The following is a 25347-nucleotide window of genomic DNA, read 5'->3' on the forward strand; positions in this document are numbered from 1 at the left end:
GCTTTAAATGCGAACATTTTTAGGTTAGTTAGGCTTTACCGTGACTGTTACTGACATTAAATGAAACAACTAGTTCACTGTTACCCAGTGTATTTAAGCTGTTATGTTATAAATAAAATGGTGATTGATAACAGTGAACTAGTTGTTTCATTTAATTGCAGAGCTAATTGGATGAAAATATTTTCAATATTTCTTGTTCACTATTTGTAAGGCAAAACTGGAGAGAACCTCATCTGCCGTTAGGCGGCCAAACTCGAAACATACTGGACTCTTTCAGTATTCTAAATATTTATAAATGAAATCTATTTTTACTCTGTTAACTCTGAGACTATCAAGGTAGAGAAACCTCTCACATTTACATTTAATATTATGACATGAAATTTTAATTAAATAATACAGTCAGCATAATGGCCGACTAAATCCTGCTATGAGAGATGAGCTCCCTGCACTATGAAATTCTGCAAAAACTTTGTTAATTATAATTAATGGTTTGATCATGAGAGGTGACATCTAAGTCAATAATACACACTTTCTAATAACAATTTCTATTACATTTTTCAAAAATACAGATAAAACTTATGTTAATTATCAAACAGCACTACAATGGTGGCCTACCGCTAGACGAAACAAAACGGGAGAGCTAGTTCAATCAAGGCATTTTCTCTGATCTTCATGGCCTATGTTACACAGAGGCGTTGCTTATTAATAAGTGTTTTATGGAAAACTGGGTTGAAGGCTTTATTCATACCAGGTAGTGTTACAGAACTGTCTTATTCTAAAAGCAGTTGTACACTTTTGCTATAATGCCTTGAATTGCCATAACAATAGAAAGGCGAGACATGAAGTCCTGATGTGTAAAACTGAGTAAGTGGTAGTGTATTTAACCTGTTATGTATAATACTCGATTATATTACATATTATTGGGATAAATGAGATGCATTTTTAACTCTTTGTTGATGTTGTGTTGCACTTTTTATAACAGACAGGCGAAGAAACACGGCGTTGCCAGGGTATTTATTTATAGCTCAGTGTCCATATCCGCACAATGCAGTATCTGACCTTGTGTATAATGTTTATGACTTCATATTTCCTTAACTATGTCTCATACAATGGTACAATATTGTAGGTACATTGAATGGTGTATGTGGATACTGTCCACGAAATTTGTTACAAATAGAGCTACTAACAAAGAAGTAATAAATTTAAATGTCATGCATGATGAGGCAGTTTTTCACGCATCTCATTCATTATGACGCCGTATCTCCTGAACTACTTATCGTTAAATGATATAATATTGCACTTACATTGAGTGGTATATGTGCAAATCATCTGTAAAATGTGTCTCAAATGTAGCTGTTGGCGAAGAAGTTGTTGTGGGACTCATTGTATTTACTTAATTGTAACATAAAAAACACACCGTAACTCATACGACTCTTTTAATAAAAAAATTAAACAACAGAACAGCATAAAAACAAATGAGGAAACATAAGTCAGAGAATGCGCCAGAGATAATAATTACAAATGGTAATCACTTGCACACAGCATTACACTGCACGTAAGACTGCACTTCACCACTCCCCCATTAGTTTCAATGGTACTTTCTGTTTAAATGGACATGTCGTCTGGATGGGGTTACAATGGGTCGTGCACAGGCTGCTGATGGTGCATTAGAGGTAGCCTCAGACGTCCGTTGAGGCTGGCCTGTGACGTCCAGTGGAGTGGCTGGATCTTCAGTCATGTCCTTAATGTGTGTAGATGCACCCATACCAGTGTAGGGAGCGCAGAAAGCTGGTTTGAGCCTTCGATGGAGACGGTGGTTGGTGTACCCATAACATCGACATAGACTGTCTTGTTCTCCCTACTGATGACATGATAAGGTCCGTCGTACGGTGGCTGCAGCGGCTTGTGTACTGCATCATGCCATAAGAAGACATATTGGCATTCCTGTAGCTCGTCAAACTCAAATGGGCGACGGGTCTGCTGATCCCTTGAAGCAATGGGGTGTAGTTGCCGGATTTGTGTACACAGCTTTTGTACAGAATCTGAAGTGCCGCTGCCGTTGTCTGGCACATTAGCAAAGAACTCGCTGGAAAGTCATATCGGCTGGCCATAAACAAGTTCTGGAGTTGTGGCGTTCAGGTCTTCTGTCAGCGACGCACAGAGACCCAGGAGGACAATGGGCAACGTCTCTGTCCACCACTGTGAGTCGTGACAATGAAGCGACACTTTCAGTTGGTGGTGCATGCGTTCAATTAAACCATTTACTGACGGGTGGTAAGCTGTAGTTCTAATGTACCTTGTACCGAATAGGATAAAGAATGCTTTGAACAAATACGACTCAAACTGTCTTCCTTGGTATGTTGTGATTCGTAGTGGCTACCCGAAACGAGCGACCCATCCCCTGAAGAATGCAGTCGCGACAGTTTCGGCGGTAATGTCGGCGATCGAGAACACCTCGGGCCAGCGTGTAAGACGATCGATGGTTTTAAGGCAGTAGGTGTATCCTTACGATGGTGGGAGAGGTCCTACTAGGTCTAGGTGAACATGACCAAATTTCTGAGTTGGAGGAAAAAATGTGCCAAGAGGTGACCTAACGTGCTGCCTAACTTTATTCCGTTGACAAGTCACACATTGTCGCACATATTGCTTGCAATCTTTGTTCATGTGTGGCCAGACAAAAGCTCGCTTCACCATGTTGGTAGTGGCTCATATTCCAGGGTGCGACAAGTTACGTAAAGAGGTGATTACCTGTTGGCGAAAGTCAATAGTCACAAAGGTCTCGGTTTGTTGGTGGCGACATCACAATACAGCAGCAAGGTTGACAGTGGCAGTGTAATACGGTGGAGTTGTAGGCCCGATGGTCGCGCCAACAAATCTCGGTGCTCAGTATCAGATTTTTGCGCTATGGCGAGAGATTCAAAATCAACTGCTTCAGTGATTGCTTCAGTCATGGAGAGTGCATTAGCTGGCACATTTAGCTCTCCTTCAATGTGGACATTTTTGATAGTGAACTGTCCGATATAGTCGAGGTGTTGCAGCTGACGTGGCGATGCCTTCTCAGGGTGCTGGCGGAAAGCATACATTAGTGGCTTATGGTCTGTGATGAGAGTGAACTGCTGTCCCTCCAACAAGTGACGAAATGTCTTAATGGCAGCATATGCAGCATACAGTTCGCGATCATATGTGGACTAATTCTGTTGAGATGGCGATAACTTATTACTGAAAAAGCCTGAGGGCTGCCAGTGCCCGTCTATTTGCTGTTGCAGTGCAGCACCGATTGCAGTTGCTGATGCGTCGACCATCAGGGCGAGAGGCGCCTGCACAACTGGGTGCGCTAACAGTGTAGCTTCTGCGATGGCAGTCTTCAGCTTCTTAAATGCCAACTCGGCCTTACTGTCCCACTGGAGTTTGTCTTTCTGCTTCGGTGAACCTTGCAAGAACTTATTCAGTGGTGCAACTAGGAAGACATGATTGCGAACGAATCGACGGTAAAAATTGGTTATGCCAAGAACTCTACGTAATTCTTTAACTGTCGTAGGCTTGGGGAAATTCATTATAGCGTCTACGTTCTCCTGTGATGGCCATATGCCTTGAGCATTGATAGTGTAGCCTAGGAACTGTACTTCAGCTGCTCCAAAAATGAACTTCGATGGGTTGATGAGCAGGCCATGTGCACGTAAACGAGTGAAGATCTGTCGTAAGTGTGATAGGTGTTCTGCCTCTGAATTCGACATGTCCAAAATGTCGTCAATATACACATAACAGAAGTCTAAAACACGTATCACTTCATCCATGAACCGTTGAAACGTTTGGGCAGCATTACAAAGTCCAAAAGGCAATCGGGTAAATTCAAGGAGTCCGAAAGGTGTGCAGACGGCAGTCTTAGCAACGTCGTCAGGTACCACAGGTATCTGGTAAAACGCATGAACCAAGTCCAAAGTAGAAAAGATTCGCTTACCGTGGACATTGACAGTAAAATCTTCGATATGCGGGACTGGATAACGATCTAGAATGGTTCTGGCATTGAGCTGTCTGCAGTCAGCACATGGATGCCATCCGTTATTCTTCTTTGGTACCATGTGTGGAGGAGATCACCAACTATTGCTCGATGGGCGGCAGATTCCTTGTGCTAGCGTGCACGAGAATCCCTGCTTAACTTTCTTTAGTTTCTGGGGTGTCAAGTGGCGCGGTCGAGCATGAAGTGGTGGCCCAGGTGTAGTCAAAATATAGTACACCGTCGAGTGCTGCACAGGTGGGGGTGGGGTGTATATTGACGACGTTTTGGACATGTCCAATTCAGAGGCAGAACACCTATCACCTGGTATGTGATCTCTGGGAACTGACTGAGGAGCTCTATAAATGGAGAATCACCAGTACCACTCGTACTGCTGTGTCCTCCACACAACGCATACGACTTTGGCTTGCTAGGTTGGTAGTAGTGTCAAGAAGGCGTCGGTGACGGAGGTCAGGCAGGAGTCCATAAAATGATAAGAAATCCGCTCCAAGTATGGGGTGCATCACATCTGCTACGACAAATTGCCATTCAAATTTGCGCCGCAGGCCCAAGTTCAAAACTAATGTGACATGGCCATACGTTGCTCTTGTGGAACCACTGGCCGCGAAAAGGTGGCAGTGATTACATTTGTGACGTGGCAGACAGGCAGATGGATAGACTGACACGTCAGCACCCGCGTCTACCAAATACTGTAACTTTGTGCTATGCTCCGTTACAAACAGTCAACGAAATAAAATAAAAAATCAGTCACTGAACGTTTGTGCTACTGAACGAACATTAAACAGTATCAGGATACTGTAGTTCCGTTTAATGGCAATTAGTGAAGCCCTTGTGCAGTGCTGAGGGGAGTTGCAAGAGTGAGACGAGTAACTTAAACAACTTTTACTCTGAATTTATTAAAATTTTAAACATGGCTTCTGACCATCATCTTGAGCTACGATGGCACTAAGCCAACAGTGTGTTTCCACACGCAAGTTGGCTCGCATGGTCAATTATGGGGACATGCATGTGCAAGTTTTCAATGCCTTTTGAAAGTGGTAAAATCGAGACTGCTTAAATCGATAGTCGTTTGTGTGTTATGACTTGAGTTATGAGCTAGGCTTTTTATTCTATGTTCCTTGAGCTAGGCCGCCGCCGGTATTACACTATCAATACTTGAGTTGAGTACAGAGTATAGGTAGTTGAGTTTAGGAGTCGGAGTTTTGTGTATGCTGTTCGACGACATGGGACGTTGATAGGTGCCATTAGTTATGTTATACTGAATGGATTCATGTACAAGTTTAGCGAATTGAGATAATTTGTATCAGTTTTATTGCAATTGTCTAACGCGTAATCAAATAACATTGATGTTGTCGAAATGGGTTAACATTTTTTTTATTTGGCAGTTATGATTCTCTCATTTCATTGCACAAGACGACCTGATGTGATCCGAGAGGGATAATAGCATATGAATGTGAGGTAAAATATATGAGCAAAGTTGTGGCCATTGTTCTCCCGGTTATATTTACACTCTTTAACTGCAGGTGGATGACTTTATTCTGAGTTTAACATGCTACAGCACAATTCCGTGCCACCTCACATTGTCCTGTAGGTTTTTTTTTTGTTTCAGTAAATGCAACTGTTGAGTATTCGCTTGAACTCTGTAACACTGAGGATTTCGCAGTTTTCCGGTTATATGAAGATGTCAATTTCTGGCTTGTGTAAGTATACATGCCAATTAATCGATAATACAAAGACTAGGAGTAGTTTGTGAGAGCTGTGTGCTCAATTTTTCCTCGTACCTGAAGGTGCTTCTTCTCGACGGGACATGTGGAAATCTACGAATAAATTATGACACTGCTTCATGATTCTCATGTCGGACAGGACGTTAATGAAAACAAGTCGGACTGTCGACATTGAACAGTCATATTTTTATGTATATTTTAACGAACAAAAAAAATATTAATTTTTGCATACCAAAGATTTTGAGATGCATCATCACAGAGATGTAAGATCAGAACAGGGCGAACACAATTACGCCTTTAATTTGTATCAATGTTGTGCAAATTTTACAGGCGGTATTACAGAAGCGTCCGATTCCAGCTGTCCGCTTTGTACCGTGACGTCACCAATATGGAAGAAACGGCTAGTTCCAGCGTAGACAATATGGGGACAATGAAGTCACTGCATGGATACATCAACAAACGCGATCAAAAATAAAAATAACACAAGCGGGACAACCGCGAAAAATTTGGGCGGAGACTAGATAAATGTACGACAATGAAAACTCGGCGCATCATCCTAAAACAATGTCCAAAGAAAATTAAATTAAAAGATTCCGCCACACTAACAAAACCACAGGAATCAGACGTTTCCCTAGAGCTGTATAGCTCAACCACAACTATTGATCCAAAAACACATCTCCGAAAAGTGGAATCCCACATTTCCCTTGGCCTATATAGCTGAACCGCAGCTATCGATACAAAAAACCAACACCTATAACTCGGAAAAGTGGATCCAAGCCTCACCAGCTCAAAAAACCAAATACCCCATATTCACCACATGAATTAAAATGTTACTGACCCACCATAAATATACAACAGAGAAAACATCACAATTACGATAGAATAAAACCAAAGCAAAAATTACATGCTATCAAAATCCTCCAGCAGTACCACCTAGGTTGGCCACGGTGCTCGTGCGCAAATGCGTGCACACCCACATACCTGTCACATCCATCCCTAACCAAAAAGCAATAAAAAATTAGACTTCTTTCCACACAACAAACACCTAACTATTCAGATCTAACAAAAACACCAAACACACAAACAAAAAACCTTAGTAAATCACTGAAAACACTTCCACAACCCACATTACTGCATCAACTACCTAAACTCAAAACCATGTTAGCACAATGACAGCCAAAACTCAAGTGAACCCAATACCACATGTTAAACTAACCACTCCACAACCAAATGGCTTCATCAAATAAAACACCACATCCACAACAAACCAACTCAAAAACACCACGCTGTAATGATGTGTCTCACCACATCATTACATTGTGGGTCAAAGCAGACAGGTGGAATTGGACGCTTCCATTGACCCTTACAAATTCTGTGGCTATTGTTCTTTTTGTAATATACTAAACTTTAAATACTACACTGCTTTGCTAATAGTGACAGTTGTAAACCTAATGATTGTGTCTAGGCAGCAGAATCATTGAGAGTTTTGCTTATTTCATTAGAATGTAGAACCTTGGGGGGGGGGGGGGGGGGGGAGCTATACAACATATTACCCAGACATATAACATCTCCTTCTGAGCTACATATGTTTAAAAAAATCTGTGACTTCTACCTACTGCAAAACTACAATTTTCTGTTCAGTATCTTTTATATGCAATATGTAATGTAAAAAGTATTTACGTAGACAAAAAATAAATTTATATGGACAAATAAATAAATAAATAAAATAAAGGTCTAACAATGAGTGGAGAGGGAATAAGGCAAACAGTCTAAAGGAAATCTGCAGAACTCTGAAATGTGTGAGATATTGGGATAAAGTTGGTAGGTATAATTTGAAAAAATGAATTTACAAGGTCTATCACATCATGCCACTATTAGTTTATTCTCTTGTTACTTTGGGATACCGTTTTGATCAGGTAAGACAATCAATGCTTTGGGACATGTGAAGCAATGAGAAGTGTTCCTTGAATGGAGAAGGCTCATTTAGTTGCAGAATTTGCTAATGTAAACATGTAGAAATTTAAATTTGTCCTGTGTCATATACAGAATAGTAGTTTACATCATTCTGTGGTTATAAAGATTATCATTGGAATGTGATAGTATATCCTCTTTAGTCTCTTAGTTGTGGTTACAGACTGATTTCTAATGTAGGCTGAAATCTAGGTTAGTGTGGGAGGTGACAGTTTTGGTTACGTTGGAGAAGCAAACAACTGTTAATAGGAAATAATACCCAAATTTTTGCTTATTTTGTTATCCCTGTAGATAATCTGAAGATATCTCACAATAGGAAAATGTGTTTTTAATAAAAGAATAAATTGCAACCAAGACTGTTTTTAATACATGTATCTTATAAAGATATTTGTTAGATCTTTCTATTAAAGTGGATTTATGCTATCCTCATACCATGTTTCACGTGCTGGGACTGTCCCAGTAGAATTTATGTGTAATCAAAGCGATAGCTATCAACTATGAATCACCTCTTCATCTTAATAGGGATTTCGTAATGTAGAGTGTAGGTTGTCATACATGGTTCTCATGTAGTGTACTTTCTTTCCAGAACAGACTTTCTGGCAGTTTGTTCCTGTGCCTCCGTTGCTTACAGTTGTTACAATGAGAAGAACTGCAGCTTTGAAATCTGTGAGAGTATTATTGTCTGTACAGACAAGAGATCTATATTTTAGGAAACAGTACTCTTCCTTACATGATGCAAGACAGAGAGAATTAATGGCAAAAGGACTTCCCAAAAGAAAGGCAATACCAGGTGTGAAGCAAATTCTCGTTGTAGCTTCAGGCAAGGGTGGTGTCGGCAAGTCTACAGTTGCTGTTAACATTGCTGTTGGGATGAAATGTGTGGAACCACAGAAGGAGGTTGCCTTGCTGGATGCTGACGTACATGGACCTTCAGTGCCTTTGATGATGAACTTGCATGAACGACCACTATTGACAGAAGATGGTTATTTCATACCTCTCATGAACCATGGTGTCAAATGTATGTCATCTGGTTTCTTGGCAGATGAAAAGTCACCTTTTGTGTGGCGGGGCCCGATGGTTATGAGTGCCATACAGCGTTTGCTTCGTGGTGTTGCGTGGGGTTCGGTAGATTATCTTATTATTGATACACCACCTGGCACTGGTGATGCACATCTATCACTGATTCAGAATGTACCGGTTTCTGGTGTTGTCTTGGTGACTACACCTCAGACTGCTGCTGTGCAGGTATATCTGAAATACTACATTTTGTTGAGGTATTTAGTGTCTGGTTTGTTGGATCATTTAATACATTTTTTTGTGTGTTAATACTTATCTTGTATTTCTTGTTACTGTTTTTATTTCTCTAATATTCCCTCCTGCTTTCATAACCATTGTTCACAACATGCACCAAATGACTACATGACATTTCAAAGCATTTATGATATCTTTTGTTTGTTTTGATTTCGTAGCTAAAACTGGATTAATATTTGAAGTAGATTTTTGTGTGTTTTTCAGGTGACAGAGAGGGGTGCTCAGTTGTTTAAGAAACTTGAAGTGCCAATATGTGGTATTGTTGAGAATATGGCATCAGTTGTTTGTACAAATTGTCACTCCCATGTTCCACTCTGGGGTAGAAATAACAAAGCTGCAGAAGTGGCAAGTGATCTTGGAACTGAATTGCTTTGCAGTGTGCCCTTGTCACCTTCGATAGCAGAATGTACAGACTTTGGTGCACCCATTGTCATTAGTCACCCTGACAGTGAACAAGGTTCTATTTTCATTATGTTGGCCAAGAAGATCTCAGCTTTCCTCAGTACATCTGAACATATACAAGAATAATGGTATGCAGTTGATGAGGCTGATTTTTATAGAAAGATAATGTGTTCATGCACTTTCATAAAAGGTTGTAAACTGTGGTGCATTTGTAAGATTTGGTTTCAAATAAATAGTGACATCATAGTTTAATTAACAACTGCATTAAAATACACATTTTTCCATCCTTCTGCCTAAAGCAATGATATAATAAACTTTGAGGCAGAAGCATATGACAATGTAATAGGCTATTTAAATGTGGATTCAATCTTAAAATTATTCATTTTAGATATCCCTTGCGAATGTTCAATGCAACTTCAAACGTGTTCCTCATGTGATTGTTCTGTTAATATTTATTCACATAGTTTCACTACACGCTACTGTCCGTTTCCCTCCAGGCTCCATATGGACATCTTCAACAAGCTGTCAGTATTTTGTTGTAGTATTATATATTACCATGTCTTGTATTCTGGTATTGCACAGTGAATGTCATGCCATCATATCTTGTTAAGATTTATCATACGCTATTCACATTTCTTGTTTTGTCTATCTGTAAGTGGACCTCAGTCTATCTATATAGTCATATAAGATGTGCGAGGGTCACTCCAAAAGAAATGCACACTATTTTTTTTTTAAATCCATCTTTTATTCTACGTATTTGAAAGGTTTACAGTGTGTAGATACATCCTTTAGGAACAATATTTTCATTTCTCCACATAATTTCCATCCCTCTCAACTGCCTTACGCCATCTTGGAACCAGCACCTGTATACTAGCACAGTAAAATTCTGGACCAACCTGTTGGACCCACTGTTTGGCAGTGTGCACAAGGGAGTCATCATCTTCTGCAAATACTTCCTTCCTCTATCCCAATGTAGTGTGACAATTCATTCACTGTGATGCGTCTGTCAGCAGTCACCAGTTCGTTAACTCTCTGCACATTGTTTGGAGTCTGTGCAGTGCGAGGCCTGTTGCTGCGAGGACAATCCTCAATATTGCCGTGCCCGCTTTCATCACGTAACCTGCTTGCCGTCCGCCCCGGTAGCTGAGTGGTCAGCGTGACAGACTGTCAATCCTAAGGGCCCGGGTTCGATTCCCGGCTGGGTCGGAGATTTTCTCCGCTCAGGGACTGGGTGTTGTGTTGCCCTAATCATCATCATTTCATCCCCATCGACGCGCAGGTCGCCGAAGTGGCGTCAAATCGAAAGACCTGCACCAGGCGAACGGTCTACCCGACGGGAGGCCCTAGCCACACGACATTTCCATTTTTTACCTGCTTGCCCACTGACTAACTGTACTGTGATCGACAGCAGCATCTCCATACACCTCTTTCAAGCTCATGTGGATGTTTCCCAATGTCTCGTTTTGACAGCACAGGAATTCTATGACAGCACGTTGCTTCTGATAAACATCAAGTGTAGCAGCCATCTTGAAGACATTCTATGATGGCGCCACTGACGGGAACAGGTTGAACTAAGTTTGAAAACAAGCATGAAGGATGTATCTACACACTGTAAAACTTCCACACACGCAGAATGAAAACTGTATTTTTACAAAACTAGTGTACATTCCTTTTGGAGTGACCCTTGTAATATCAGGATGTATGTACTTGTCATTGAGTGGAACTCTTACTGGGCACAGTCAGTATTAATATCAGGAAAAATCAGAATCTATGCTGAAGTTTAGGAAGGACTTAACATTCGTTTGAAATGGGTGTACACAGACACATCCCACTTGAGGCCCCCCCCCCCCCCCCCCTCGCCCTGTTTGTTTTTATGTGAAAAGATACAGTCATCAAAGAGAGATGTTTTTACATCATCAACCTGGAGGAGAAGACATTGGTTCATTAGAGGTGGGAAGTTATAATGAACAACCACTGGGCATTGTAGTTTTTGTAGCTGTAAGCCAGACTAGACAGAAGAGGCAGGGTTTGTAGAATAGAAAGGTGTCTGCACTCCAAAGTTTGATTATGAGGAAGACTGGGTGCACAGTCATATGGCAAAAACACAACCTCTGACGGGCAGCCACCAAGGTGGTGCGATATTGTTTAAATTTAATTCAGCAGTTTGGGTTTGTAAGCAGCCAGCAGCTTACTTAGCAATGCAGTCAACAGCCTGGAATACAGCATGGGTGTATGTGCTGTAAGCTAGAATATACTCAGATTTTAACCTATTAATGGCTGTAATAAATACCAAAAATCTTGTCAGCTGTAAGTTCATCTTCATTTTATTTTATAGGTACCAGTTTCAGTTGTGATAACACGCCATCGTCAAGCCCTAAACACCAAATTTACAGCAGTGCTAACAATAAGTCTACTCATATGTATGTTATTGATTAGTGGCAAATATGATTCCATAATCCCCAGATAGTATCCTTATCCTATGTAATTCTTGTTGTTAACACTGCTATAAAATTTTGTGTTTAGGGCCGGATGATGGTGGATTATGTTGCCAGAACCAGTAGCCTATAATTTAAACTGGAGTTGAATTTCCCGATGAAGGCTAACATATCAGCTGCTGTCCCACCATCCAAAATAGCAAGAATGGATGCACCTAAGTTTAACCAGTGGCTGGTCTTGTAGCACAGATTGTGTGACAGTAATGTTGCTCGAAATTCCACATCAGCTACTACCAGAAATTAAAAGTAGTAGAAGCCAATTCTACTACAGCAACAGTTACGGAGTGACAACTCTGAGGACTGCGTGGAAAAAAAAAAAAAAAAAAAAAAAAGAAGAAAAGAAAGTGTAGAAAAATAAAGTAAAAATTTTATGATACAAATCTTTATAAACAAAAGTAATTTTCACTCGAGTTCTAAACACTCTATAAATTTACTCTGTATTAGCAGGTGCTGCAAAGTAAAATACCGAGAACAAGCACAAATGAAATTCAGGTACCACCTTCTTAGGGTTATAAACATTTAATTTCTCCATATGATGAGGATTTTGTGCTTACAAGTGATATAGACACTTTCAGCATACGTGATATCGGTGATGAAGTAGTTAAAGATTTAAAGCCAGTCTCAATTTAATTTGAAGTTCACTTAACTCATTTACCGTTCTTTTCTTGAAAAAGAACACAGCTTCAATTGTGGCAGTGTTGCGTACAGATGTATGTCGTCTGGTTAGTTAATATCTAGCGGTGTATTTTGCAGATTCAATCTTTTTCCTAGTTTGCTCCAATTGTAGTATCTTCTGGGGCCACACAGTTGATGTAAGATGCCTACTGGTGGTCTTTCACAAGTAATTATGTAAGAGTCAAGACCTCGCTTATGTACAGGGTGATTCAAAAAGAATACCACAACTTTAGGAATTTAAAACTCTGCAACGACAAAAGGCAGAGCTAAGCACTATCTGTCGGCGAATTAAGGGAGCTATAAAGTTTCATTTAGTTGTACATTTGTTCGCTTGAGGCGCTGTTGACTAGGCGTCAGCGTCAGTTGATGCTAAGATGGCGACCGCTCAACAGAAAGCTTATTGTGTTATTGAGTACGGCAGAAGTGAATCGACGACAACTGTTCAGCGTGCATTTCGAACGAAGTATGGTGTTAAACCTCCTGATAGGTGGTGTATTAAACGTTGGTATAAACAGTTTTCTGTGCCATTTCAGCCAATAAAGTTTTTGGTCCCTTTTTCTTCGAAGGTGCTACCGTAACTGGACTACAGTATCTGGAGATGTTAGAGAATTGGCTGTTCCCTCAGCTCGAACAAGAAGCACAACAATTCATATTTCAGCAGGATGGAGCGCCACCACATTGGCACTTATCTGTCCGTAACTACCTGAACGTCAACTACCCGAGGCGATGGATCGTTCGCCAGGCAGCCCGTGACAGAGCACTTCATCACTGGCCTCCAAGAAGCCCTGATCTTACCCCCTGCGATTTTTTCTTATGGGGGTATGTTAAGGATATGGTGTTTCGGCCACCTCTCCCAGCCACCATTGATGATTTGAAACGAGAAATAACAGCAGCTATCCAAACTGTTACGCCTGTTATGCTACAGAGAGTGTGGAACGAGTTGGAGTATCGGGTTGATATTGCTCGATTGTCTGGAGAGGGCCATATTGAACATCTCTGAACTTGTTTTTGAGTGAAAAAAAAACCTTTTTAAATACTCTTTGTAATGATGTATAACAGAAGGTTATATTATGTTTCTTTCATTAAATACACATTTTTAAAGTTGTGGTATTCTTTTTGAATCACCCTGTACTTTATTTTCTGATTTTAGTTAATAATTAATATTGATAATTACAAATCAAACAATGCTGAATATTGTCTTTTAGTTGCAAACAATAAGCTAGTTACTTACGGCTCCTTTATTAGCATATAGAAGATGATTATAATAGAAATTCCAATTACAAAATGCTGTAAAAAATAAACTGCTGTCCAGATTCACGTCAAATTTGGAGGAAATATTGTCAGAGAAAGGGGGGAGGGTGTTATGGGGGAGGGGGAATTTGATGAAAGTTATACCACTAGATGGTAGTATAAGCACCAGGATATACAAAATAAGATGGGAGGTGCATGGCTGTACCTCAGTTTACATCCGAGACTCTTGGCATGACTGTCTCAATGCAGGATCGTGTGTTGTTGGTAAAGCACTTATATGGGAACAGGGACTGTGTGCCAGTAGCTCAGCAGAAGTTCCAGACACTTAAGGGTATGAAAAAAGGCGTTGGTCTGATGTCTGCCAAGGATGTGGGGAAAAAGATGATGAAATTTTAAGACAGGTTGTCTTGAGGTGCACTGTGGCTGAAGGAAGAAAGCAGTTGATTCGATGTCAATAGAGGATGTGACCACAGCATTGCTGGAGGGCTCGGGTGGTGATGTGCAAACATGTAGTGCGTGAGGAATTGCCCAAACTTTGGACATGTCTTTGAGCATGATGCATAAAATTCTACAAAACACCCTGCATTGCTATCTGTACAAAATAACCCATGTTCAGGAGTTGCTTTTTGCTGACCTGCCAGTAAGATAAAGGTTTGCACTAGGATTTCTGGCTCGGATGGCAGTGGTTAGTGAAACAGTCTGTGGACAGACAGAGCCTATTTCCATCTCCAAGGACATGTCAATATATAGAACTGCAGAATATGGGATATAGAAAATGTGCTTGCATGTCAACTGATACCACTTCATTCTGCAAAGGCAACTATGTGGTGAGGGTTGATGGCATTGTTTATCTTAGAGCCACTTTTTTTTGAGGCGATGTGTTGTGCAGATATGGTTACCTGCCCTGTCACTGATAAACACTATCAGAGTCTTTCATGCCTCATTGTCATTCCAACCCTTCAACAGTGTGAATGTGTGTGTAGGACAATTTTTATGCAAGATGGTACTCCACTCATTGCACAGCCAGTGAAGCAGCAGCTGCAGAGACATTTTGGAAAGACTAGAATTTCTCTACAGCCTGGCCATCAAGATCATGTAATCTGTGTGACTTCTGGCTGTCAGGTTATCTGAAAGATGCTGTGTTCACTGCTCCAGTTACAAACTTAGCTGAATTGAAAGCAACACATTCTGAACAGAACCACCCGGACAACCAGTCTGTTGTGGAACTTGCTGTTTCTCAATTTCAACTGTAGAAAATGGTGGTCAACATATTGAGCATGTCTTGTGGCAGTCTCATGACAAATAAAAACCAATTTTATTGTTGCTTTTTATGTGGTTTCTGGTCATTGTAGACTGAATTTTTGTATCTGACATGTACGACCTTGCCGTGGTGGATCAGCTTACCGAACAGTGTCACAGATATGGATTGCCAAAATTGTACAGCCTAGCATATTGCACAGTAGTGTGTTTAATCATACAATGGAAAATTCAGGATGTAATGTAAAAATATTATGAGAAGGAAAGTTGCGACTCACCATATAGTGGAGATACTGAGTCACAGATAGGCACAACAAAAAGACCCTCACAATTGGACTCTCATAATTGTGAGAGTCTTTTAGTTGTGCCTATCTGCAACTTAGCATCTCTGCTATATGGTGAAAAGCAACTATATTGTTACAGTACTATGTTTGGTTTAAAGTGCAACTCACACCATAGTCTTCGTATTTAAATTCATCTGTGATTTGCAGCCAAGCTCATTTACGTTCTGATACTTACAGAGCCATCTAGTGGGAACTTTTTTAAAATTTTTTATTGTTTCCATTCTGTTTCTCCCTTGTCTGATAATACTCCCTTCAAGTTTGATGTCATCCCGAGCAGCGACTCCTTTTTTATAGTGTTATGAAATTGGAACTTCAATTATAATCCTCCTGTATTTTGCCATTGTAACTCCTGATGTAGTTGTTACATTGCTACAGTGCCTTGAAAGGCCTTGCCATTGCTATGCATCTAATTTCTGTTGCAGGGCTGTAAGGAAGGGTGCTAGTTGTCTCTGTGCTAAAAAAATAAACAAAATGCAATGGATCTCTTGAAGAAATAGTAAAAATCATTTGAGTTTGCACTGTCATTGCTTGTTAAAGGAAAATATCCAGCTGTGGTCTCTGAGATTTATTAATGACTAGCTGTTACCCGCAGCTGTGCTCAAATATTAGTAGATTTGTTATTTTGAGTCATGGTGAGTAAGTAAATTACTGCACATGCAATAACATCTGCTGCCCACATGTCTGGCTGTTTGGGTAAGCACGGCTCGTGATGTGCTCCTTGCTTTCCTCCCTTGCATTCAGAGGATCAGGGGCAGGAGGGTGCATCTATGCTTCATGCTATTGAAGTAGTGTGAAGTAGGGATGAAACACAGTGAAGATTGTACAAGCATTATAGTCATTAGTTTGTATCATATCTTGTAGCACATATCAACCAGTAAGGTCATTTTCACAAATATGATAATGTTCAGAAGTAAATATTTTACATAACTGAAGTAATATTCTTCAAATCAATAAGTATCTTGTACTACAGAGTTTCCAAAGAGGACTGCATTCTTCCTCAGGGTTCAAGAATCTCCTTTCAAAATTTGATTGAAATCAGCTAAGCAGGTTTAAATGTCATGCATGATGTGGTAGTTTTTCACATATCTCAGTGTTAATGGCGTCATATATATCATGAACTGTATGTTGTATGATGATATAATTTTGCTGGTAAATTCAGTGGTATATGTGAACACGGTCTGCAAAATGTGTCGCAAATACAGATAATAGTAAAGTAGTAGTAAATTAAAACATCATATCTGATGTGAAAATGTAGAAGATCGTAAACTGTTTACCTTCATCATTTTGGGGGAGTGAGGTGTCTTGAGAAAAAGTTTCGTAAAGGTTTGAAATTATATTTAAAGTTCATTTCAAGTCACTAAATGCCCTTGTTCTGAAGTATTGGATGAATAAAATTTGGGTATTCACACTTTGTGGCGTGCAATTCTTTTTCGTCCCACCTCTTTGATAGTTAGGTGGTTCTCACCTCCACAGCAACTCTTCCCAGATGGTGAGTGATATACACTCCTGGAAATTGAAATAAGAACACCGTGAATTCATTGTCCCAGGAAGGGGAAACTTTATTGACACATTCCTGGGGTCAGATACATCACATGATCACACTGACAGAACCACAGGCACATAGACACAGGCAACAGAGCATGCACAATGTCGGCACTAGTACAGTGTATATCCACCTTTCGCAGCATTGCAGGCTGCTATTCTCCCATGGAGACGATCGTAGAGATGCTGGATGTAGTCCTGTGGAACGGCTTGCCATGCCATTTCCACCTGGCGCCTCAGTTGGACCAGCGTTCGTGCTGGATGTGCAGACCGCATGAGACGACGCTTCATCCAGTCCCAAACATGCTCAATGGGGGACAGATCCGGAGATCTTGCTGGCCAGGGTAGTTGACTTACACCTTCTAGAGCACGTTGGGTGGCACGGGATACATGCGGACGTGCATTGTCCTGTTGGAACAGCAAGTTCCCTTGCCGGTCTAGGAATGGTAGAACGATGGGTTCGATGATGGTTTGGATGTACCGTGCACTATTCAGTGTCCCCTCGATGATCACCAGTGGTATACGGCCAGTGTAGGAGATCGCTCCCCACACCATGATACCGGGTGTTTGCCCTGTGTGCCTCAGTCGTATGCAGTCCTGATTGTGGCGCTCACCTGCATGGCGCCAAACACGCATACGACCATCATTGGCACCAAGGCAGAAGCGACTCTCATCGCTGAAGACGACACGTCTCCATTCGTCCCTCCATTCACGCCTGTCGCGACACCACTGGAGGCGGGCTGCACGATGTTGGGGCGTGAGCAGAAGACGGCCTAACGGTGTGCGGGACCGTAGCCCAGCTTCATGGAGATGATTGCGAATGGTCCTCGCCGATACCCCAGGAGCAAAAGTGTCCCTAATTTGCTGGGAAGTGGCGGTGCGGTCCCCTACGGCACTGCGTAGGATCCTACGGTCTTGGCGTGCATCCGTGCGTCGCTGCAGTCTGGTCCCAGGTCGACGGGCACGTGCACCTTCCGCCGACCACTGGCGACAACATCGATGTACTGTGGAGACCTCATGCCCCACGTGTTGAGCAATTCGGCGGTACGTCCACCCGGCCTCCCGCATGCCCACTATACGCCCTCGCTCAAAGTCCGTCAACTGCACATACGGTTCACGTCCACGCTGTCACGGCATGCTGCCAGTGTTAAAGACTCCGATGGAGCTCCGTATGCCACGGCAAACTGGCTGACACTGACGGCGGCGGTGCACAAATGCTGCGCAGCTAGCGCCATTCGACGGCCAACACCGCGGTTCCTGGTGTGTCCGCTGTGCTGTGCGTGTGATCATTGTTTGTACAGCCCTCTCGCAGTGTCTGGAGCAAGTATGGTGGGTCTGACACACCGGTGTCAATGTGTTCTTTTTTCCATTTCCAGGAGTGTATGTACCATGTTTGATTGAAATCGGTCAAGTGGTTTCATAGGAGATGTGGAACATACATACACACATCCATGTTTTTAAACACAGATTTTGATCAAATGAAGCCTGTATGGAGCCCAAAATTATACTCAGGTTGTCTACAAAACTCAATGAAAATTCGTCTAGAAGTTTTGGAGATAAGCATGTTCAGAGATATACAGACACAACAGTTTTACAGGAGCATTTTTAATATAGGCACTTATATTCAATGATGTACATACCATTTCTGTGAAGTGAAGAGTGAGCAGAGCTGTTGGTAAGAGAAATGGCCTTTCCAGGAAGAACAGTGAAAAATCCATACAGAAATGCAAGAATTTGCTTCTGTTTTTTCTGTCTGGCTATATAATGCCAAGTCTGTTGATTTAGGTCGATTCCAGTCATGTATGTTTCTTCTGTTAGTTACAGTAATTACCAGTATCAGTCATTTCCATTTGTATATTTGAGATACTTACTTCAAACTGATGGATAAGTTTACTACATCACAAGTAATGTGCACAGTAGGTGGAGAACAAATCTGCAGAGGAAAATGGGTTTGGTCATCTCTGACATAATTAACACTTTTATTAAAGAGATGGCATAAAAGTACTGGTGGATAATATTGTGTGTCCCAATCAAAGGGCTACAATTTATATTTAAGTCAGTCTTGCCTCAGAAAGGAACACCCAAATAAACCAAATGAAATACTGTAATTGCCATGTAAGAGCAGTAGAAATTGCGTAGAGAATCTGTTGTTACAGACAGAAGTGACAGATCAATAATTCATCAAAAAATGTTTGACTTTTATATGAATCTAAAAAAGTGCCAACATTACGCAAACTACTGTGAAATACTGTAGAAGAAAAGCTTCCTTGGCAGATGATGTTGTATACAAGACACTAAGTGAGATGAGGTGAGCTTGGAAAAAAAAATGCAAGTAAAAGAAAGACTCCATTAGAGAAAACTGATGTAATTGACTGGCAATACAAATACTTGGCTCAAGTGAAAGCTCAAAGCAGTGTACAGAATGGTCAAGGGCTTATTGGAGAACAGGATACAGAGTCCCTACATATGGGGAAGTATGATGGAAAACTTCAGTCACTCAAAGATCAGTCCATTGCACACTAAGGCCAGTAACATGAGTTTACAAATAGCCTTCCAGATACTTGCTATAATTAAATCTCACTGTGCCTGATTGAGAGGAAAGCTTCTTAGTTGCCTGGGAAGTGCTGCACCATCAACACTGACACCACAGCATCAGCACTGGTAGTGTGGCATGTGGGACCCCTGCTTCCCTACTCCGGCCCCGAAGGAGGGATTGAGAATATTGAGGGTGTTACAATTTGTAGTAATAATTATATGTTGTACACTTCTCCCTCTCCACAAAGGTCCATGTGGTGTGGTGATTTTGCTTTGATTGAGGCTTTTAACTAATATAGGAAGTATTAAAGAAAAAGAAAAATTTAAAGGTGTTAAATTCACAATATGCAATTTGTGAAGGTCATGAAAATAACAACAGCAGCATTCGTCTGACTGGCCTTCCGGTGAGCTGTGGCTGTGGCTTGGTGATGCGACGAGATCCCATAGGCAGGTCAGAGTAGCTGTCAGGCTGTACAAGTGGACACATGAAGAGTAGCTGAAACTCATACGACTCATAGGAGCATAATAATTGGGAAATTAGAGAGTACTATATAGAACGTCATAGCCCAAAATTTATGTGAAATCTTCAGTGATTTAAAGGAGGTAGAAGTTAAGAGTAATCACTCCGATCTTTTACTTTCTCGCTTTGAGCATGTGATAACAACATATTATGCGTGCAGGCTTCCATAACTTACTAACACATTTGGAATAGCAGTGACAAAATCAGAGTTAAGTAATTTGTATATCTTTCTGGGAATTGTGGAAAAAATGGCATAAACTATTCTGCTCACTTCATCATAATATCACCCATTAAATCACCTAAATAGCTATATGTTCCTGATGCCTCATTACAGGGTTTAACAGCTTGCTGATTTTGTGCGTGAGCACTTGCACTTGCTCAGTCTCCTTCTCCCAAGCAGAGCAGTTGTTATGTGGTGGGGAGAGAGGGGAAATGTATGCACAAACTGTGATCGATACAACACAGGAGAAGTGACAACTGCGAAATTGGGTAGGGGAGCCACATAAGCACCAATGGCTACTCAGCGCAGTGTAATACTGGCAATTTCTTCACCAATTTGCAATAGGAGTAATCATCAATTACAAAAGGTGCCATTATCCGGCATAATGATCCTGTATCACATACTTGAAATGGCAGACAATGTTCACAGTCAGCTTGTGAAGATTTTGTTACAGAGCAGCTAGCCATTTGTATAAGATGCAAAAAACAATCAACTTTAGATTGAGAAGAGCTGCTGGCCTTGGTAGTAAAAATGAAGAACTTTCTTAGCAGCACTGAAGAAAGTATGCAAAATACTGGTTTATAATGGAATTTATTATTTTCTGTGTAAATGATGTAAATAAATCAGGACTTGTAGTAGAATTGAAAGGAAAAATGAGAAAAATTTCCAGTACCCAAGAAGTCAGAGGTGCTCTGTGCATGATTCACCAGGAGAATGTATGTGCAAAGATTGTCACTTTCAGAAATATAATGAACGTAGTTCATACAATTAATAATATATGAGAGCTTGGACTTCGACATTGCCAATTAGTCCTTTCATCGGCAGTGAGGAGGTACCTTCCCACATACTTCGGTGTCCTCCAAGGTCCAATGGATTCAACATTCACACGTCTCTACATTAAAATGAGAAACACATGAAAATTCAAGAAAATTTTGTTGTCCTTTCTGACACATCAAAAATATGTTGGAATTATGTGGAAATATTTACACCCATAGTCTAAGGTGACCACTTTTACTGTAGACAATATACCTGTTTATTGAGGTTTTATTAAGCATATTCACTTAGTTCAGGTATGTCTCATTACAAATTATGTTACCAGAGAGAAAGACATACTAGAGTATCTTTTCTTACTCCTGAAGATGAGTCACAACACTGAATCGGATAATGTTTCAACAGATGAGGAATCTGGTAAACTGAACAACCTACCACTTTATCCTGCTACTTTCCGAAAAGTGCTCACAGTAGTAGACAATGTTTCAGTCCCTGCAGTTCTGTTCAGTCTCTGCAGATTATCCCACAGAGTTGCCAAAACTCAAGCTCTGTGATAATGATGAGAGCCCTGACACTTATTGTGATGAAACACTGCCTCAGTATTTGGACATACAGTCTATTAGAGAAAGTTTAGCATTGCCAAAGAAAGCACTTTCAAAAATGAATCATCCATATGATTATTTTCTTGATATCTGCAATGAAAATAGCATTCAGAATATTGTTGAACAAATGAACTTGTACACATCTCATGAGTGGCAAATTTTTGATTGGGTGTTGAAAAACTTGTAACAGACTGTGAAATGAAAGCATTTATTGGATTGCTTGTCATTATGGGCATATACAAATTGCCCCATTTTATCAAATTAGTGTGTTTCAGATACTCTTTTGCATGTTGAATCACTGTTGAGAGTGATGACTCAACAAGTGTTTCCAAAAAATTTCATAAAACCTTCATTTCAATGATAATTTGAAGGCAGTGGGGAAGGCTGCTCCTGGATATGATAAAATATATAAAGTGAAGCTAGTGCCCTAAATAGTAGCTTCTTAGAGGGATATTGTCATTTTGGTAGCTTATCTGTTGACAAAGGTATGATTCCTTTCAAAGGAGATAAAGCGTAAAACAATGTATGGCCATGATGCATATAAAAAGAGAATACAGGGATAATGCTAAGACAGGCTGTCTACTGAAGTTCCAGGTCGATTGTGGAAAAGAGAAAGACAATGACGCCACTTTTCCTCTTGTTGAAAGGGTTCTACTTGAATTGTATTCACCTTTGAAAAACAGTAAATGTGGTGTTACATTTGACACCTGTTTCACTTCATACTCCCTAATGAAAGAGCCTTCTTGATAATGAAATATATTCTGTATATACTGTCAGAGTCAGCAGAAAAGTTCTTTCAGAAATATGATAAAAAATGACACTTTCAGAGATGAGTTCAAGGCACAGATCAAAGATGCAATGATTGTGGTAGATTTGCAAGACAGAAAAACAGTAATAGTTCTGTCTACAGCAATCTCCTAAGGATGTAACAGTCGTTTCTGGAAAAGGAAGAGATGGTTCCATGTGCAGCATGGCTTGTCCGATTGCCACAAATTTGTACAACAGTATAATGGGCAGTGTGGATCTCTCTGATCAGAATCGAGAATGGAATAAAGTTGGACAGTTATCTATAAAATGGTGGCACAAAATTGTTTATTTTCTAGTCAGTGCTGCCTTTTTGAATGTGTTTGTTATGCGGGCATCAGTCACAGGAAATGGAGAGCAGCTAAAGTTCTGTTTACAGTTAGTAATGGAATTACTACCAGGATTTTCATCAAGAAGATGATGTGGGCGTCCAACTGTATTCTCATAAAAAAAAACAGCGTTGGAGTTTCTAATGAACTCTTATCAAATGTGGATGAATATCTACCAAAGAAGATTGTGAACTGTATGTGTTGTCATTTGTGTTGCATAAGAAAAGAAGAAAAAAGAACAAGAATAATATGTTCAATGTTGCTTACATCATCTCACAGTCTGTGGGAAGCCAGCTCCCCATTTAAATTTTCAAAAAAATAGATGCTTAATTTTCATCATTTGGTGTGATATGGCATAAATGATTTATAACGAATCACTGAACCCCCAACTGTCACCTGTAATAAGTTCAGGAAAATGTGCCCATAAATGGAGTACAGAATGTTCTTGAAGATATTGACAGCTAGCAAAGAAGTCTACCTTGTTACAATAAGTTCACTGGCTTAGTGGGGGCTATTTGTTAAATTGTTCTTCTTTTCTTTTTCCTTTTTTTGTAGTGTTATAGATATGTTTATGGAAATGAGTAACGTGTTCCTGCACTGAAACAGTGTTCAAGGGAAAGTGACCTTGGATTCCTTATACAAGGAGCATTCAAACGACTTAACACTTCAGGTTAAGGATCTGTTGGTAATACATTTCATTGGCTGTATACAAGCATTCAAAATGAAATTGTCACTTTGGGAATAATCAGATGGACGGAGCAAATGCAGTTCATTTTCCAAAATTGTCTTCATTGAAGGACTCTGGTATTAACAGATTTTGAATGCTGTCCATCTGTTCTGTTTTATCATAATGAAGATTTCCAGTTCTGATTTAACAATGTGACATCACTACAGAGTGATTTTCATCTGTTCCCCTCTTCATATTCAGTGAACATTGATAACATTCACTTTGGTCTGCATCTTGAAGTAACTGTCCAGTAGTGCAAAAGGGAATTTAACAACTTCAACTACAGGAGAAAGTTCTAGATTTCTACAAGCACTTCCCTCAGAACCCATTTCTCTGATTACATAAGATGACTTCAGGTGTAATATCAATGTTGCATTTACCTGTGTTTGTGAACAACTATTTTCAAGAATAGGGAACAACAATACAAGTCTGAGAAACTTATTTTCAGGCTGTAACCTAAACTGCACACTTTACACATGGTATCAGTTAATTCATTTTGTAACCAGATCTGTTGGTGAGCATCAAATCTCAAGGTGCTGAGTATCAGAAATTTCAGTTGATAATTTTACACTATAGTTTAATTAATAACACTTATAATTGGAATAACAACCTCCTAAATGCCATCTATGATACTTGTTGTTACTTAGTAACACATAAGTTGAATTATTTTCTTCAAATTAGCAATGTTTGTTTCAAAGACAAAATTTTTACTATGATTGAAAATACTCAGTGAAATGATGCTAATAAACATTGAGACAGTTTGAAGCACAATGATTCTCAATCTAGTCTGTTATTGGCCACAACACACAAATAATCTTCAGAACTACAACATAATGGAAGCAACACTGAAATACATGAGAAACATTATTTACTGCACCTTGTGTTACAAAAAGTAACTGCCTATTCAAGAATTTGTATCTCAGTAAAATGCTTAGATGATGGAGAATCTGGAAGACAGTCACTTCTTGGCAAACTTGCTGGATTGAGGATGTATTGAAATAAGTAAGATTTAATTGGCATTGTGATTTAAAAACTTCAAAACAGAACTGATTTGTATCAGTGTTAACACCAAAATTCTATTTATATTTTTACACTGTTAAGTTAATTGAACAGCACTGAAAAGTCACATCTTTAAGTTAACTCACTTTAAAATATAGCAAGGTGACAAAGTCATGGTATACCTCCTTTACCTGGTGTAGCGCAGCAACTCAATGTGGCATGGACTTAACAAGTTGTTGGAAATCCCCTGCAGAAATATTGAGCAATGCTGCATCTACAGCCATCCATAAATGCGAAAGTGTTGCAGGTGGAGCATTTTGTGCATGAACTGACCTCTTAATTATGTCTCATAGTTGTTTGATGAGATTCATGTCGAGAAATCTGGGTGGCCAAATCATTCATTCAAACTGTCCAGAATATTCTTCAAACAAGTCGTGAACAGTTGTGGCCTGGTGACATGGTGCATTTTCATCAATAAAATTCTGTCATTGTTTGGGAACATAAAGTCCATAAATGGCTGCAAATGGTCTCAAAGCAGCTGAACATAACCATTTCTGGTAAGTGATCGGTTCAGTTGGACCAGAGCATCCAGTGCCTCATTGACAACCTGGGTGCATGGCTTTGTGGGTCTGTGCCACACTTGAACCCTACCGTCACCGCTTACCAGTCATATAGAATACAAATGATAAGGTCATGAGCTTAGGAGAGGTGCTGTAGATAATGTCATGCTGTTAGCAAAGGCACTAGTGTTGGCTGTGTTCTGCCATAGTCCATTAATGCCAGAATTTTGCCACATTTCATAACGGATATGTTTGTACACCCCACATTAGTTTCTGTGGCTATTTCACCCAGC

General features: G+C 40.2%; 2 protein-coding genes across 10 annotated transcripts in view; both read left to right on the top strand.

The window, feature by feature from the left end:
- Window positions 1-4287: 4287 nt before the first annotated feature.
- LOC124803341 (iron-sulfur protein NUBPL) lies at window positions 4288-9549 on the top strand. Its single transcript, XM_047264527.1, has 3 exons — window positions 4288-4321; window positions 8297-8955; window positions 9226-9549. The coding sequence occupies exons 1-3, from the start codon at window positions 4288-4290 to the stop codon at window positions 9547-9549; spliced, it is 1017 nt and encodes a 338-aa protein (XP_047120483.1).
- Window positions 5149-25347, top strand: part of LOC124802430 (putative nuclease HARBI1) — a 40013-nt gene continuing 19814 nt past the window's right edge. For 4 of the 9 annotated variants that reach the window (XM_047263200.1, XM_047263207.1, XM_047263201.1 and 1 more), the window contains exons 1-3: window positions 5149-5253; window positions 5401-5538; window positions 5625-5715. The gene's annotated coding sequence lies outside the window, so the exon portion shown is untranslated. Of the gene's footprint in view, window positions 5539-5624; window positions 5716-15935; window positions 16078-25347 lie in introns of those variants that run through there. The other 5 variants (XM_047263203.1, XM_047263205.1, XM_047263204.1 and 2 more) reach the window with 5 other exon arrangements.

Source organism: Schistocerca piceifrons, chromosome 6 (assembly GCF_021461385.2).
Source record: "Schistocerca piceifrons isolate TAMUIC-IGC-003096 chromosome 6, iqSchPice1.1, whole genome shotgun sequence".
Lineage (NCBI taxonomy): Eukaryota > Metazoa > Arthropoda > Insecta > Orthoptera > Acrididae > Schistocerca > Schistocerca piceifrons.